The 18196-nt window shown below is 39.1% G+C and overlaps 2 protein-coding genes across 2 annotated transcripts in view; one reads left to right on the forward strand and one right to left on the reverse strand.

Moving 5' to 3' along the window:
• Positions 1-18196, forward strand: part of LOC128895943 (uncharacterized) — a 151656-nt gene that overhangs the window by 41167 nt on the left and 92293 nt on the right. The window lies entirely within an intron of this gene.
• LOC128896252 (neurobeachin-like) lies at positions 1263-17088 on the reverse strand. Its single transcript, XM_054159483.1, has 2 exons — positions 16744-17088; positions 1263-1794 (listed from the first exon to the last, which is right to left on the reverse strand). Exons 1-2 carry the CDS (start codon positions 16900-16902, stop codon positions 1687-1689), a joined length of 267 nt encoding a protein of 88 aa, XP_054015458.1. The 5' UTR covers positions 16903-17088; the 3' UTR covers positions 1263-1686.

The raw sequence follows: 18196 nt of genomic DNA on the forward strand, positions 1-18196 counted from the left end.
AACAATAACTGATCGTAGCTCAGAAGTAGAAAATAACTATTGGATCGATGTATTTCTCATTGGATGCCGCCAGGGAGCATTTTATCAATCATCATTCTCGCAAGTTCTAGACAAGCGACCGACTCCTTCATGTAGCGTGACCTGAACGAAGGGTCTGAGACTTGAGGGACGGTATTCCCTGAAGTGGACGAAAAATATATAGTTCGTGTGGTACCACAAACTAGGCTTGATAGAATAATAGATATGATATGTCCTGTTCCAGAAGTACTAGTTATATAAAGGCCACTCTACCTTAGAAACGACGATCTAGACTATTGTAAACTCCTATGACCAGTCATGTTAAATACAATTCTTATCTTTCACATTTCCTCATTTTCCATTGCTTCCACAGAAGTTCCTGTTATCGTACAAAATCACACATCAGTATCATAAATCACACAGTAACATGCATAGTCGTCACCGATGGGCTTCGCGCATACCTCTGAATTCTTCAATCCTTCGCATAAATCAACATGTACACGTTTTCATTGGCGAGTTCGCCGTGGTTCAAAGTGAAAATATAGGCCATAGAAATTCACCACGATAACTATATATCACGCCAAACTAACTATTCCCTTGCGATATATTTATTTTCTTTCAAACGCAACTGCTGGGCAAAAGAAAAAGACGAGGGGCGGAGTAATAGGCGGGGCGAATCAGGGAGAGACGGAGTGGTAGTGACAGTCCTGTGTCCTTCGGCAACCAATATTTCCTGCTTTAATTCGACAACCCACATACCACTATTGTAAACACGAGAGACTTTTTTTTTATACGCCACGTGCAATTGCGATATTCACAAGGTAGGAATATAAGAAACGTGCCTGCCTCGGAACGACTGCGAAGTAATGAGTGCACGCGTGCTATGTAGCGACCAAGTGTCGCCAAAGAGTGTGTGTTTGCATTCTTAAAGGCGGTCAGTGTGTTGTTTGAGCGGCGTACAGCGAGTATAGCGAGTGCAAAGGCCATCAAGAGTTTCTAGAGCGAGCGTTTAAGCGGAGAATAGCGACAGAACTTAAAAAAGAATATCCAAATATTACGCAGTTATTTTTCTTGCACTTACTGTGTCACCGCCATACTGTATTTTATACACAATCAAGTATATGCTTTTGGATGAGTCATACTTTCGAAGAGTCAATATAATATACAGAATACATTGTTATAATTACAGTTTTTCATGGTTTAAGACATTTTTATTTTAATACAAGAACAAACTATTATAATAAAGTTGCCACTCGAGTACTTTTATCGCTATACTAGAAGACACGGCATCCAATATTTTTGTTAAGTTAACAGATGCTTTTAACCCGACCGTGTCACTCCAGCACCAGCAGACAATCTATCGAAAAGTAATTACATTTCATCGAGCACTGAAGACGCTCCAATATCACTGGAATCCATATCATTAACGGAGTACGTTTCCGTTCGGAATCCGTCCCGGATTTCTAGGCCACGATATTATCTTGATAAGCGAGCTGACCTCCAGATTGTCCCGAGCACGATTTGATAATGCCACACCAGCTACTACACATGTGTAATCTGTGCATCATCGGAGCACAACGGCGAATGCCATCCAACCTGTTACTGTAACCGCGATGAATTTATCGAGTTAAGACGCAGTTATGTCATCGCTGTCCCAGTCGCAGACGTTCAACCAAGTGCGTCGCGCATTTCGCCTGTCTCTCCGTTATGCTTGCACGACAACTCAACAGCAATTTTCTCATTGTAAAGGGAAACGGATCCGCCGTTCGCGAGGACCTGAAAGTTTCACTTACGTGACTGATTGTGCCGATTGTCGACCGTGATCTGATAAATTGCTACCTTCTATTGCTAATGACATCGTTACATGTGTGCAACTACCACTGTGACAAACTTCGTGGAAGCTATTTGCGTTGACCTTACAGATTAGAATATCGGGAGGAAAACAAATAAATGAAAAAATCTACCAGTTTTGAAAGGACGAGGGATTCTTGTGGAAGTTCGTAGGCGAATAATTCTAAAATAAGAGAGAAGGTGAAGGGTTAGGTGGATTTTTCAGTCTGGGAAAAATTAAGGTCGACGCGGAAGTTTTATGAACACAGTGAACTCTGGATCAATTTAACGAGCGAATTTAGAATGAGAATTACAATTAGAATTCTAGAACACTCGACTTTTTACTGATTAATTTGACTTTTCCCGACCAAGCACGGAAAACTTCTTAGCTCGGTAAGAAAGGATCGGCTCGATATTATTACAACACCGATGAAATCGAACACGGGCTTCGAGGGTTCGATTCACTTTGCCTTTCAATCGGACGCGTATTAATTACACCCACGTATACGCGCAACAAGCTTTCCAGCGACCGCGGCTATGCTCGAATCGTTTCGAGGTTACAAACAATGAGAGCGCGCAGTCGTTACAATGAGGACTAATTAGTGGACGGAATTAAGGTGTACGCTGGGTTATAACAACGCGCGCGTAATTAATCATCGTTTATATCGCGGTGGGGGGCCAATAACGATCCCACCACGCTCGTCGAATACAAAGCCAGATTTCATCATTGTTTAAATGGATTTTTACTTCAGCAATCATTCAAATGAATTTTTACCAAAACAATCATTTTAAAGAATTTCGAAAGATCTAACTAAATTGCTAAAAATAATCAAACTATATACGATGAATTCTTTTAAAAGAAAATCGTTCCAAAAAGCAAACACGTATAACAAACAGTATATTTTTAAACCGACGTCATTTTTATTTCGCGCAAGCGAAGAACCATGTTTCTATTTAATAACTAACTCTTTGCACTCGGATGTCCCCTACGAGAAGACATCGTAAGTCTAGCAAATTATGTTAGTGGTTATGTAGAACAAATTTATGCTAGGGCAAATTTTTGAAATATGCATTCTTCCCTGAAATTTTCTTCTTGAAATTGCACGAGAAAACAAAGCAAAATATGATGTATATACAGAGATTTAGAGAAAAATATATGAGCAGGCGTTACGTGGAAACAGTATGAAGTAAAGGGTTTCTTAAAAGAAGGTACTGAGTTTTATTTTTAATAATAAAATACGCCTGCTAACATGGCGTAATGGACACTTTTAATTATGTTTAATTACAATCATGTATACTTTATTTAAGATATACCAGTTGAACATATTAAATATATATTACAACATATATAATACATCATAGAATATATTGAATGTATTAAAAACCAAAATTCTGAAGCCTTTGTGAAAAATCGTGTATGTTTGCAGTGGTGTCAACGTTACAAGAAAGCTATGATCAAGTCTAATAATACCAAAAGAGACACGTGTCAAAAGTTAGACTATTTCATGTAATGCGATTCCTGTTTTCACTGGATTAAATTACCCGTTACGTTATATGAATAAACATTCTTCCGATAAAAAAATGTAATTGTTATTTGTAACTGAAATTTCATTTCCAATCGATAGTTTTGCTCAATTATTTGAATAAAAATTCGCCCAGTTCCGGGGAGTAATCCAATTTCGAAGCATTGTGCCCGTTCGAATCAGTGCAACGAACACAGAGGGATAGAGGCCAAAAAAAAAAAAGAAAAAAAGAATACAGGACCCGAATAAAACGTAAACGTTAACGCGAATTGATGACCGTCGCGTCTCTGCTACTATTTGCCGGTTTCCCTTTCCCCTCCTTCCCCACCTCAAACTCGCAACACGTGTTACAGTTCGCAAATATTTTCGCAGTGCTTTACCGCCGGTAGCCGCGCGTTCGATGCCTCGAAACGAGCCCCTGGATCCTGAAACTTGATGATCAAATACACGGGGCTTTTTCCTATAGGTCCTGGGTCAGAGACCAGGTAGATACCCGTGCGCATCGAACCTATAAATATCAAAGTAAATATCGGTGAAACGTATCGTGATACTTCTGGTAGCTACGTGATACCTATAGCCTAGAGTAGAGCGCTATAAGACACGGATCAGGAAACATTTTCCGCGAAGACACGGATAATAAATATTCCAAGCGTTGCTGACCAAGAGGTGAAACCGAGGAATACGTAGGTAGAATGAAAAAGAAAAAAATAGAGAAGCTCGAAGAGTGTAAAGATAAGAAACAACGTTTGTCAGTCTCGACGCGAGGATTATTTATTACTACGCGATGACTCATGCGAATCGAGTCGTCTTCAGGCCTACAATTATTACAATTTATGAATTATGCGTGTGAACTTGTTCACGACACCTAAATCGAGTACCTCTTGATTCCAGCCTTGAGTGGGCCGGTTGATTTTGATCCGACTGTAATGCGCAGTGACGTGTCGAGTGACGCGTATGAGGATGAATTAGCGGTTCAACTGATTAGTTTGTTTCCCCAATTAGGCAGATTACTATATACCTAAGTTTCCTCGTCGAGCTTAATTCCCTATTTTCTGAAAAAGCAACATCTGTCGCGATCTCGGCTGCTGTATTATCGAGTTGGACAAAAAGTCCTCTTGCTTCTTCAAAAGAAATTCAAACAGCGAGATCAACTTCGCTAAATGGTACAGTGAATTCGACGTAATTTAAATTTCTAGGAGCTTAGCCAGGACACCATTGAATTAATTACTCGAATGACAACAAGCATAAATTATCTACGTTGCTAAATGTAAAACTATTCAATTATGTGTTGTACACGAGTGAAAATGTTAGTCGATCCTTATAATCAGAGTATAACGCACAAATGGTCCCACTACGGTTCAATTAAAAATAAAAACGTCTATTCCAACCACTTCAGATTCAACGACCTTTTCCACTTGGTTTCCTCGACCAATGTTCTTCCCAGCATCTTTATCAATCTACCGCGGATTCGTCTCGAGATTTCCAGCCGCAGGTGCGTCCAATATAATTTATCTCCTCTGAAGAGGCCCGTCCCGCGAAATAATTTGCCCGATCAGACGCAAGACGAATCACAACATAGCGCTTTCGTAGCGCAGAACGATAATTACGAAAGGGGATCGTCATTTCCTAGGCTTCGCTCGCGTCAGCTTACAACGATCATAATCGCCAGCGACTGACTCGACTATCGTTCCATTAGCAACGGTCTCGTCCATCGACGTTTGCAAATTTCACCGCGGAAAGCAAATAATACGGATCCCATCGTCCAATTAATTACTGACCACTCTCGCTGTGACAACAGACTGCGAGCATAAAATTGGTCTCCCGGCGAAATGACTGTCAACGCGCGATCGTCGCTCGAATTACGGAAATTGCGTTGACTGATTACCATGCCTATCGTCGACCCCCAATAACGCACGCGACTCCCGATCGATTGCGGATCCTTGACGAACGCGAATCGAACGGGTTGTCACACGTTACGGTATTGTCTTCATTCCTGACAACCGTTATCGTACTTTTCTGTAATTTTCTGACGGTAATGATTCGGGACTCGTCGTTGGTAAAGTATTGGGTTGTCTGGAAAGTCCATGTCAATTTTTGGTAGGTGGTACAGGTCTGAATATATCGGAATCCCTTATGAGGTGGAAAAGTTGTGGAACAAAATGGTACTTATGTAATTCAATAAACATATATCAAAATTCAAATGTGCCTTTGAACTTTTTTTAAAAATTGCCACGAATTTTCTGGACAACTCAATAATTTCCGATGAAATTAAATTTCTTGAAGTGATTTGAAAAGCGCACTATTTATCGATTTGTCGCTTCGGTGGTAAATAAAAATAACTAAACACCGTTTATATTCTAATTCGTGGTACCTTATTAACCATGTATCGATTGTTGGTTCTCCCTACAATAGAATCAGTTCCTTCTCAATTGTACGACTCCATACGGGAGAATCTGTTTAGCGCGCTTTTCGAAACAAAATGCCAAAAATAAATCATTTCGTTTGACAGCTAGGAAGGGTAAGCGAACCAGTAACGAGGAGCAAGCCGAAATCTGCAGGTCAGGCGTGCTCGTGCCGGACATGGACGTAAAACGTTGAAGGGGATGAAGTTTCCACAGGATTCGGGGTGCTAATTATCCAACGAACAATAACAATATTTCGAATATAATGAAGTAAAATAGGTGAATGATTGATGCGTCCATTACTAATGCATGCATCTTTCAAAGAGACGTTAATAGCCTCGTATCACCGATATCATTCTGTTTAAATAATTAAAGATTCTTTATGAGATAATTATAGGTCCATGTCGAAGAGGAGAAGCCTCAAAACATATAAATAAAAATGTTTCGTGGAAGTGCATGAACTTTGTGTCCAATAGGCCAAGGAACTTCGACAAGAAGAGGAAAAAAGTTCACGTCTCGAGGCATCTGTTCTTTTCAGCTCCCGACACTCTTCCTTGGAAACCATAGCTTGTGCCTCGAAATACTTCAGCACTTAGGTTTTATGGATCTGATAGTCCTAGAAGGTTGATGTTTCCGTACTTTTACAACCCTACTCTCTCCGCGAGCGTACTGGACATCCCCTGCAAAAACGGCGATCAAAGACTCCGCCAATAAAGCTAAACACACGCAGTAACTCTTCCTATACGGAGTAAATATAAAAACGTAATACCTAAAACGGAAGATCAATCAACTCTTCGCAAGAAAAACAAACTCGAAACAACGTTGCACGTAGCGATTCCAATCGCGCGCTTAATCAATAACAATTAGGATAAATAGCTGCGCTGCTAGCTTCCGGAGTTTGGGAATTCAAATTCTATACAAACTTGTAAGTCCCAGAGGTCGTAATTTGTAGCTGCTGTATAGATTCGGGAGGGGGGAGGGGGGGGGGGGTCGAGAAGTTCGAATTCCAAGAAGTTTCGCTAAAGTTTGTACTCCGGTCTATGTAAATATTCAAAATCCTCTATCTTTAGCGTAGACTCCGATCCTGCCCCCGAGTCGTTCTCAAGGAACTTTGCCCGCCACTTGAAAATGTCAGACCACCAATAAGGATTCTCTTAAACGTGTTCCTGAATCTCGTATACGTATAGAGCACATAATAGGTATCTGAAACGTGGGTATAATATGACCTCATCGAGGGATTACATCAGTGTTTCCCAACCTTTTTTGTGCTATGTCCCGCCTAAGTTTCTCTAAAATGGTTATGCCCCTCCCCCTAATCTATACATAAGTTTGAATATTTAAAAATGGAAGTGATCACTACAGAAACTTAAATGATAGATTCTAGACAAAAAAAAAATCACTAGGAAATTAGAGCAAACATAATAAGTAAATTTTCAAAACGTATAAGGGAGAACTGAAATTCATTGTAAACTTTACATCGTATATCATTGTGAGCGCTTGGGAGTATAAGAGTGACTATAGGTGCACTGGGAATACGATTAACGAATGCAGCCACATTGCTTTTAATGGAGAGAAGTATACGCGCAGAGGTTTTCTTAAAAATAAATCCACAACTCGATACCAATTAACTTTGATATCAATGACCAGAACCAAATCAAATATCGCGACAAGCGATTTATGACTCACCCCGAACATCCACCCTTCCTATTGCTGTTTTCGACATTCACATCTATATTTATTTCTCTTTGTACCCTTCCTCTCCATTTCGTCCGCCTTTATCCCGTACCAACAGGTCCTCCCCCCCCCCCTCTCCGATGGATTAATAAATACATAAATAAACCATGGTGCGTGCTTTTTTTCATCGTTAACGAATTCTTTTGATCACAATGGCAGAAAGCATTCTCCCAGCGAAACTTTCGACCATTTCGAATTTTATTTTTTTTTTTATCCACGTCACGGCCAAACCCTGAACGGTCAAACGAGAACGATACAGCCGACAATCGATCCTTTCCCGCCGGTTGGCCGACGATCGATGAATACACCTAACTGTCCCACGAAACGCGAATAGAAACGAACGGACACGACAATAGGCCGTGAATTCCGTCGGTCGATCTGGCGACACGACGAATCTACATTCCCATTTATATGGAAATTACGAAATCACGCTTTTGTCCGATCAATTAGCAACGATCGATCGACGGAAGGCACCTGGCCGGGCGCATATTATTTACGCGTCTCGAAGCCAGAATTTCGCGAACGTCGCGTGGGCGTTCGGAATAAGCCACTTGCGCAATATGCTGACGCGATCCATCAATATCAGCGACGCGAGACCGAAATCACAAAGCCATCGTACGTTGGGTCGAAAGCCCAAAATGCTGGCCAAAACTGGAATAATAAAGTTCTGGAAATGGAACGTTTTTGGGGTGTTATACGAGACTGACGAGTTCTCGGTAAAATCACGAGGGAATTACTGCCGATTATTGCTATTAAACACGTCCGAAAGAAGAAAATGAATCGTGAATGTGAACGATATAAACTATGCCTAAAGAAGAAAGACGCAAATTGATCTGTGTGCCCTTAATTCATTTGCATCATTAGCGCATATTGTCAGGTCACTATCACCAGAGCGCATACATGCGCGCAATTTACTTGGAAATTAAATTCAAATAAAATATTAACGATAAGAACGAATTTTCCACTTTTCCATATAATGCAAATGGGTTAACGATACTTTTATGTTTTCAGCGATGTTATACCCTACCCAACCCTCTCATAAAGGGTCATTAATACCTGCTCCAATTCGCAGTCATGCCTTTATCTAATCTAAATTTCAAGAGCGTTACTTAAGCTGACTATCAATATTTTGTTCCTAAAAACAGACACTTTTCAAACAAGATTGATAGTCCTAAGGTTCAACGACCTATTAGCTGTCCCATATCGTTTTCCAAATACGTTTCGAACTCGATAACACAAGTGCACATTTGAACAAGCTTCCTTTTGCTAGATTAACAGCTTAATTCTCCCTCTAGGTTCCACAGGAAATTGTTCTTGCTTCATTTCATTCTGAATAATCTAAAAGAAACAAGTAAACAAAATTTAAACTCGGTTGGAAAAAAATAATAAAAGTTACAAAAGAATATCAGACACAGGTTTGATTTTACTCTGTCCTCGTCACTAGTGGAGTACGATAAATTAATCAACAATTAACTTTGGATATACTCTCATAACAATAATAATAATAATTCAACAGAATGCAGCGTCCTGCTCAAAAGAAAATAATTAATCTCGCAGTGGATTAAATCAGCGTTTAATGCGAAACGAGGTTCCCGAAAGCTTAGCAGATGTGAATCCGTCGTGTAGAACAAACGTGGATACACGTGTCGATAGTCGATAGCCGCGAGACCACGCTGAAGGATATTTTAGCGCGAATGTGCCAAAGGGACTCCCGCGCGCTCCTCGTTTGCATTAATTATCAATCGCTAAAAAGCTGTCTCGTCGTTTAACAAATCCGACGCGCATTGTCTAACATGATTAATCGTGCACGTACGCAACAAAAGCTGATTCAACGGTACACGGTCCGGTAGCATAAGCGTGATAAACGATACGCTGGATTACAATGAATCTGCGCACCGTATTTTCGTCCAAAATAACGGATCGACGAGAAAGGCAAAAATTAAATATCAATGGAGAGGCTCGCATATGGGAAGATTAATTAAACAATGTCTCGAGGCGAGCACATTTGTTGGGCTTTAACATCTAGCTTTAAGTTACTTTTAGAGATACTACGAATATCATAGTTCAATGTAGTAAACTGATTATACGTAGAGCAGAATAATTTCATCTCGAGCAAGAAATAATTATATTACATTACATTAACGAATTACAGAAAATATCAGAGTCGGGAATGTTCATGTCCGTGTGTGAAGTGAATTTTATTCTTGTTATTATTTTATATTTTTATTTATTTTATATAAATGTATAATTACACATTTTGTTGTATTTACGTATATTCGTTACATAAACTCGTGTGCATGACACGACATTTTCCCTTGTCTAAAGCCCTGCCGTGGCATGTAAAGAAATCAGGCAAATACATAGTACTTATACGTATCGGCATTATTATAGTTTTCAAACGAACTATACTTTCCTGGCTTGCATCAGCAAGTGCGACACCAGGGGTATGTTACGTCAACTGTATCGGAAGCACCGGGCTTCTCGTGCAGTTGTAATCGACTTTGTAAGTTTTGTTACACGGGAAATTTGCGAGTATTAATGAACGTTAATAGTACAGTAAGTATACTCTAGAATTGTAGAAACTAAAAAAATAGATTCTGAAAGTTAGGGAGATCAAAGGAAATAAAGTTAAGTAAAATTCATGAAATTCGATGAAATTACAAAAATGAATACCACTATAAATGTTTCATTACGTAGTGTCCAATAGACTAAATAATATTCAATCCTAGCAGAAATTTACAAGAACATTTGTCTGGCAGTTAACGTGTTACTAAATTATGATGCAGGATTTCCGCCTTATCGTGAAACCTGCTTAAATATAAATTCATCTTGTATTTTTTTCTGGATCATAAAGGTAAATTAAATCTCCATGTATTCTTGGAAAATTCTCATTTTATTCGACAAGAGATAACTCTAGATCCTTCGCAATTTGAATATAAAATGGAAATTAATGAATGTAGCTGCCCCGTGGCGCTTCTGAAATGTGTAATCTCTCTGATAAGTACGATAAAAATCCTTATCTCATTTTTCGTCATGTAAGCTTCTTTAGCGAAAAAGAAATACTTGAAATTCCAGGCAGACTACTAATAATTTCTTCAATTAAAAGTAACGTTCGTAGTGTAGAATAATTGCCATAGAATGGATAGTAAAAGGTGTAAACAAACGCAATTAGTGTCGAATATTTATAAATTGTTAATGTGCACTTAGAGCCATTAATAGATAATATAATACCAGATATTTACGTTATTTGTTAGCTTTGATAGGTTTCTTTTTGGTAAACTAAAAGAATGATTCCATAACAGGTATTATAAGTTTTATTGGACCATATTGTAAAAATAAAATCTCGTCACTAGAAAGAATTTATCTTCCAGGCACCCATGCTCAAGGTCTAATCTAATCTCGTCAACTTTATCAACCTGTATCTACGAACTAGCAAACGAAACACTTCTCGTTTTCGACGTGCTTCAAAAACTTACTCCGCGGAGTACCTGCCCGTGGCTCGATAATCGGGATAGGTCGAAAAAGACAGAGAAAAAAGAGAAAACTGCTCAGTTACTCAACTAATTAGCCAATTTCGTTGCTCCCGCGTTCGCGAGGACCCTCGCGACCGTTAGCCCGCTTAAAAGTAAACGGATAATCCTCCAGACGGAAAAAACTCGAAACCGCTTCCACTTTATCAGTTACTTATGTAAATTTGCCCACCAAACGTCGCTATGTACATATATTTGGAGCAAGGTTAGGTCTGGGCTGCCTCTCCGCTCAAAAATGACGCATTTTAGCGCGAAGATAAAGACACTGGCAATACTCGTTGCGGTGTCGCAAAATATCGAGCATTAGACCAGTGTTTCGCAGACTATTTTTCCCAGGAGTGAAGTAGAATTAAATCTAACATTCTTTCATTGCACTTTAAAAGTTGAAACTTTTCTAGCCATTCTTAAGGCTGTATGGAAGGTACAATGGGAGACAAATGTATATGAAATTGTTTTTAATGTCAAGTTTCTAATTTAACACGAATTTTTTTGTTTCCATTTAATTTCAGAATGAAATTCTTAATATTTTTTATCATTAATAAAAAAACTTTTGGCATGGAAAATATCTTGAATTCAACTTTAAACAATAAAAATACAGAGAATGTGTAAAATGATGTATGGACGAATAGAATATAAGATTAGTATGGAAGAAAGGGTAAAGAATCTATGATGGTTGAGAGTAGACATACGACCGCAAAAGATTAAAAAATGAAGAATATCAATGTATATATACATAAACAAACATCTAAATTTGAAATTTAAAGTGAAAAAATATATTATTTTTGTATAACTAGCAAAACACCTAGGCTTATAGATGTTTAAATATTCGCATAAAATATCGTAAATATTAACGTACCGAAGATTGCTAGAATCGCAACCGAGGAAGTTATGTAACGTACTTGGTCATGGCTACAATTATGCCAAATATGTAATTAGTCAACCGGCGACAACATGAAAGAGAACACTGCGATATCTGTCTACGGCACGGCCTATTAGGCTAGAATCTCTGCAAAATTAAGCATATTTGCCGAAATTCCTGTTCCTTTGTACTCCCTCTGTGCACCGCGTCCGCCAATGACACTAATTAATTCAGGGTCAGAGAGAGTCGAGCAAACATTTGCCGACACATCCGCGTGTCTCAATCGTCCTCGATCCAAGCGACGTAAAAGCCAAAAAAATGTAACAAAAACTAGAAAAACACTACATTTCACATTAGTGACGAGTCATGAGTAAACTTGTGTTCGAAACCCAGGGCAATATAAAACAATTTTATAGTTATATATGAGACATACATATACATATATAAAATATTTAATTTAAATTCGTTATGTTGGTAAAATATAAATAAAGTTTCTTAGAGTTTATTTGGATTGTTTTAATTTCACATTCAATTAAGAGATAATAGCCGTTGACATGAAGTCGCTTCTGTCTAAATTGCCGATTGCATCACATTGCAACAATGTGTTAAGAGTAGATACTAAAGATCCATTACATCTTATCACTGTTACGCTCATCTACAATCTAAAATCACTTTGAAACTATGAAATTTCGTTCGTCTTAGATGTTTTTTGAAATTTTGATATTAGATTCGTAATCTGAGCACTCGAAAGCCCTTGTATGCCAAGTTTCACGCAAACCTAAAGACTAGTTTTAGTTTAAGCTCCGTTTCGGAGCGTTCCGCCTCGTTGCGCGTTGGACAAGCGACACGTCGTGAAACGACGCGACGGAAAACCAATGGAAAACAGCTCCAATCGGTATCCCCGGCTAATTCTCAGGGCAGAGAGCACGGATCGAAAAAGCGGGGTGCTCGTTACTCGGTGCAGCGTGCGGCCGTGACGTGCGACATTAATCGCCGCCACGTGCTACGTATTTGTCTTCGGGTAGAGTTTCGGGAACAAGCCGCATTTGCCCGCGTCCGTTCGCACGCTGGAACTTCGAGGGCAATTTAACCCGAAATCTTAACGAGACTCCAGTCATTTGCGCGATCCACGCCAACAGAAATCCCCTCAAAAAGGTATAAAAATGGCATCGCGAAAATCTTGCCATTTTTCATGATAAAAATAGCGCTTTTCTTGACTTGAAAAGCTTAGAGTATCCGTTAGGCTGAAATTGAATCCTGAATTTCTATTATTGTTGCTTCGTATAGCTCATGGACTGAGTGTAGAGAAATCTTTTCCATATAAATATGCAAGTTATCCAATTGACATGGTCTCAACCTTTCAATTGCTGTGCTCGAGTATACTCAAGTGCGAGTAACGATACTACACCGTTCGAGTTAAAGAAAACAACAAGCACTCACACTGTACATTTTTATATATATGTCTCTAGGCATAATTATTGAGAAAATATGAAATTAATTCAGCGTAGAAGCTTTTTCTACCGCTAATTAATTCAGCAATGAAAAGGTTAAACACGCCCCACTCCGTACATTTTGTTGCGAAGTATGTAGCAATACTGTGCAATTACTGATTATCCTAACTACTGTAAGCATAAAGCAATCGCTGTAACTCTGATATCAAATCAGGTGTTTTCATTTACTCCCAGAAACCTACATTTAAGTCCTACCATGTTCTTTTCATTCATCGACGAGTCAGCGTTAATTTCGAAAACTCCGAGTCGTTAGTTTCTGTGGTTACGTTTGATGACTGGCGACGGAAACATTAACAACCGCGGCACGCGAGAATCCTGCGTTGATAAGCATGTTTTTTTCGACGTCACCTTGTACAGTGGAAATCCCGCGAGAAATAAGAACGACGTCAAAAGTGCAATACCTCGTAAACAGTTGATTCCCACCGTGGGATACCGGTATCGATAGATCCGCGACTCGTAGAAACCAATTAGTTATGAAAATACGAGGATGGTCAGGAACGAGACCAGTTTGACGAGTGAGAGGCCAGAAATGGTATTACGAGGGAATAAAGGATCTCTTCTGGTGCTCGGATGAAGACGCCATCGTGAAACGAATTGGTGGCGGTAAGACGCCGCGAGTTGAATTCTACCGCATAATGTGTAACCGTGCAATATTTAACGTAATATTCCGTAATTCCATGCAAATTCTACGAAGTGATTGTGTTGTTGGACTTGCAACGAACTAAATGAAAATCGGTGTTCGGTAAACGGTGTAATGTCGCAATTAGGTTATTAAACATGAATTACAGAAATCATATCGCGCTGTTGAATGCGCTCCGAATATTTCATTTTACCAGGACCAGACGCTAGGTAGTACGTTGAGATTGCACACGTGTATAGTGATGGTGTGATACTACTATAGCGACGATGTAATACTGATATGATATTGTACGAGTATGCTACTAGTACCTAGTGCGATATTAGTATTATACTCGTGGAAGATGGTAGAATAATATTGAAGTGGTTCTAATATTACTAGGATTTGATTGCACCGGTATAGTCCTACTATATCACTATTTTGGTAGATGTATATAATTACTATAGCACTGAAATGTTCGTAGCATATTATTCCTATAATAATAGTAATAGTAATACAGTACCGATGCAATAAAAAAATCACACCAGTATAGTACTATTATACTACTATGTTATTGCTATAGTATCCACAGCAATATACTATCCCATCAGTCCTAGAACAGACCTGCTACAGTATGACAACCTAACTGGTACAGTAATTTAGTTAAATGCTCTCCTATTTGATAAAGTCCTGCTATGGTATCACTATATTATTGTTATAGTATCGATATATTAGCAAATTGATACTGTTACGGTTATAGTACAGCATATTAGCAGAAAGCTAAATGATCGTCGGTTGTCCTGCACTAACATACCGCCACGTATGGCGAAACGAGAGGAATTACGAGCGAATGAGAATCTGTTTTCCTACATGATACGCGCGCAAAGTTTCAGCCGTAAAGCAAACTGCCACCACTGAAAACACTGTAGGTGCGTTAAATCACGAGAGATAAACCGGTCGTGGTTGTTCGACGTTGGTCGCAATTTCAAACTCGGTTTTATTAGTTGAAACTCCTAACCAACAATATCAAAACAACAAGAATAATATGGCAAATCCGCGTCGAAATCTCTGCAAGCCCCTCGTCAAACGTTATCAAAAATTTAACGACATTCATAACTCGAATATACGAGCCACCATACCAAATTTTATAATTTTCTGATAAGCCACTCCAGAGATGTAAAACAAGAGTCATGAATACTGTTTGCGCGCGAGAAGAGTGCATCTGACGTGAATTTATTTCTGCAGCACTTACGCGTGGTGATTGCTTTCCTTCTTTTTCAATACAAGTGGATCTGATTAATATTAGAGACAAACATGCGCTTAAAGATTTAATTTGTATTGTTTAATTACGATTTATCACTGGAAAATCGTAGTGAATATAATTACGAATGACGTGCCAAGGTTGAGGAATAATATTCGAAAGGAAAACGATAGATGACATTGTAACAACAATACACATTGTACTTCGAAAATATCTAAATTTAAATGCCGCGTTTAAATTACCGTGTGCCTCGACCGATTACCTCGACACTCGTTTCCTACCTTTCTGTTTCTTTGCACGAAAACAAATATTCGAACGATAACGGATCTATCCAATATGCATATTATGTACATATTTAATTTGTGTACTTTTTCGCATCTTTTTCCTTTTTATGGTTCTCACTGCCCGTTATCGTTCGGAGCGTCGTGTTTGTCGGTAATTTTTTAAACGATCAGTATGATTCTAAATCTCGAAAGCAACGCATGGATCACTCTAGACGAAATTAAAGTTACTATGAAAGTTAATCTCGTTTCTTTATCAAATGAAATCCGTGTCAGCTAATTGTATCCTCAACACATTGTCTGGAGCGGATTTGTCTAGAAAACAATACCGTGGATACGAAGGAACTAAAATTAATCTATAGCGTTAAATCATGTAACGAGAAAAACGGGCCTCCGTAATATTAAAAAAGTGATGAAATCTACGGGCGTCGCCAGAAACATTCTTCTCGCGCGCGAATAGTGCACGTATCCATGCATATAGAATCCCTTTAAAAATTAAATACCAATGACTCATACAAAACTTTCCCCTCCAAATTTTACCTTGTTTCCTAAGCCACTCCTATATACAAGTTTCCACTTCAAATTCCACAATATTTGCTAAACTGCTCACTTGATATCAAGCAAAAGACTAACATATGTACAGAATTTTAGACATTCTAACAGTTCCTAAACAATTCTTATTGAACTCAAAGCACCTAGAAGTAAAGAATAACACGAAAATCCTGGAGTACTCCAATTCCAGCGGCGATACTTTCCTCCTCTTAATAACAACCGGTTTCAAATTTTCACCGATACCAATACATCTCCTCATCTCCAATAATAAAATCCGAGGAAGTAAAAAGTTTTCACGGAGCCAAATCAGCGTTAGAAGGAGCGCGTTTACTCAGAAGTGTCGTAACTTTCTACGAAACTTTTGCGTTTAAAGTTGACTAGAATCGTGAGCGAAAGAACGTTCAACGTTACGCGACGTTCACGTTCTTGACAAACAAACGACGTATCGCGAACGATCGCGAGCAAATAACGAGATATTTCAGCGTGTGCCCGCGGTATGCACCGAGGATCCGGTTTGACAGTTCGAGTTGACAGATTTGGACCGATGCTGGGAAATCGGCGGGAATCGCCTTGAAACGCACAGTCGGCCCGCTAGTTGTTGTGTATAAAAAATCAGGGTTGCTCACCAGGTGAAGCACGGTGTTGACAACTTCCCGATTCGACACCTGTCCCACTTCGATCAGCCCGATCAGCACGGCGAATTTGAGGCTGTCGTTCATCGCCATCGCCACCACCTCCTCGGGCCGTTTAATGTCACTGAACGGTGGACTTTTCATGTCCGCCATCGCGACGTTAATCTAACCTGGCAACACGTTCTCCCCGCGAGGAGAATCTATGATAGTTTACACAAATACCGTCTTATGTACGAGAGCTTTTCCCCGTCACATGATAATACAACACAAATTGATCTGCCATGTTAGAAAGTAGACACTGTTATGAGGAGCCTGCCAGCGAGGCAGCGCGAAAGACCCTAGCGTCGCGCTCGCAGTACCGCCATTAACTGAGTCGCTAAGTTCCCAATACCGACCGCCGCGCTGCGTGGATGGACGTAGCGGGGTTTACGAATAAGGGTATTCGATGCCTTCCTCGAGGGCTTGAAACTTTAGTAGAGAAATATAAAACAGATGAAATTCTTGAGCACATGTATACTGAAAAATTGGAGTAAGTTTGTTTATAGAGGTGCGAAGTCGTATAACGTAGTAGACCAATCGGTAGAGAATTAAAACAGCGTTTTTGTGACAAAATAGTAACAGCAAACCGACTGTGCAGTTACATAAAAGCGGATGCGTAGATTAATAGGCATATGTTTTTCACTCTCAACTCTGTTCCGTTTTCTTGTTATTTACAATTTAATGCTAAGAAATCGTGATTTTTGTCGTTTTTTGCTTATAAATTTTAAACTAATGCAGCAATATCAATGCTCCAATCAGATAAAATGCCGCTGAGACCCCCACCACTCGACCGCGATTGAGCGTTCGTTTAGTCAACTTCACAAGGGCTTTTCTCATACTTCAACACATTTCATCGAAAAACTAGAATATACGTTTTGTAGTACACGACGTAAACTATTCAAATCTGTTTTAAAAATAAAAATCGGTCTTACGATAACGCATACAGGTCCGATGGAAAAAAAGCGCACTGAAAAATTCAGATTGCGATTGTCAGAAAACCATCTATCCGACAATCCCCGCTTTTTGCATACATAAAGAACATATCAATCACTACTTGTTCCCAAAAGGCCAGCGCTTCATTTTAAAAAATGACGGAGATACGAATTTTTGAAAAAACATCGAATTTTCCGGTTTTCCAGATTTTTCTCCGTTCCCCATTATCCGATCGAGACGTTCGAGGTCTCATTCTGTAGATATTTTCATCACCTACATTTTATCTCATTGGAGCATTAATATTGCTGCATTATTTTAAAATTTATAAGCAAAAAACGACAAAAATCACGATTTTTTTTAGCATTAAATTGTAAATAACAAGAAAACAGAACAGAGTTGAGAGTGAAAAACATATACCTATAAATCTACGCATCCCCTTTTATATAACTGCACAGTCGGTTTACTGTTACTATTT

This window comes from Hylaeus anthracinus, unplaced genomic scaffold (genome assembly GCF_026225885.1).
Source record: "Hylaeus anthracinus isolate JK02 unplaced genomic scaffold, UHH_iyHylAnth1.0_haploid 0, whole genome shotgun sequence".
Classification (NCBI taxonomy): Eukaryota; Metazoa; Arthropoda; class Insecta; order Hymenoptera; family Colletidae; genus Hylaeus; species Hylaeus anthracinus.

What these genes read in the sequence shown, in the direction of transcription:
- LOC128896252 (XM_054159483.1), bottom strand. Translation starts at nt 16,902, where the DNA reads ATGGCGGACATGAAAAGTCCACCGTTCAGTGACATTAAACGGCCCGAG. An exon ending in TCAACACCGTGCTTCACCTG is followed by an intron (nt 1,795 to 16,743) that starts GTGAGCAACCCT and finishes TGAAACTTTCAG; the next exon opens with GTCCTCGCGAACGGCGGATC.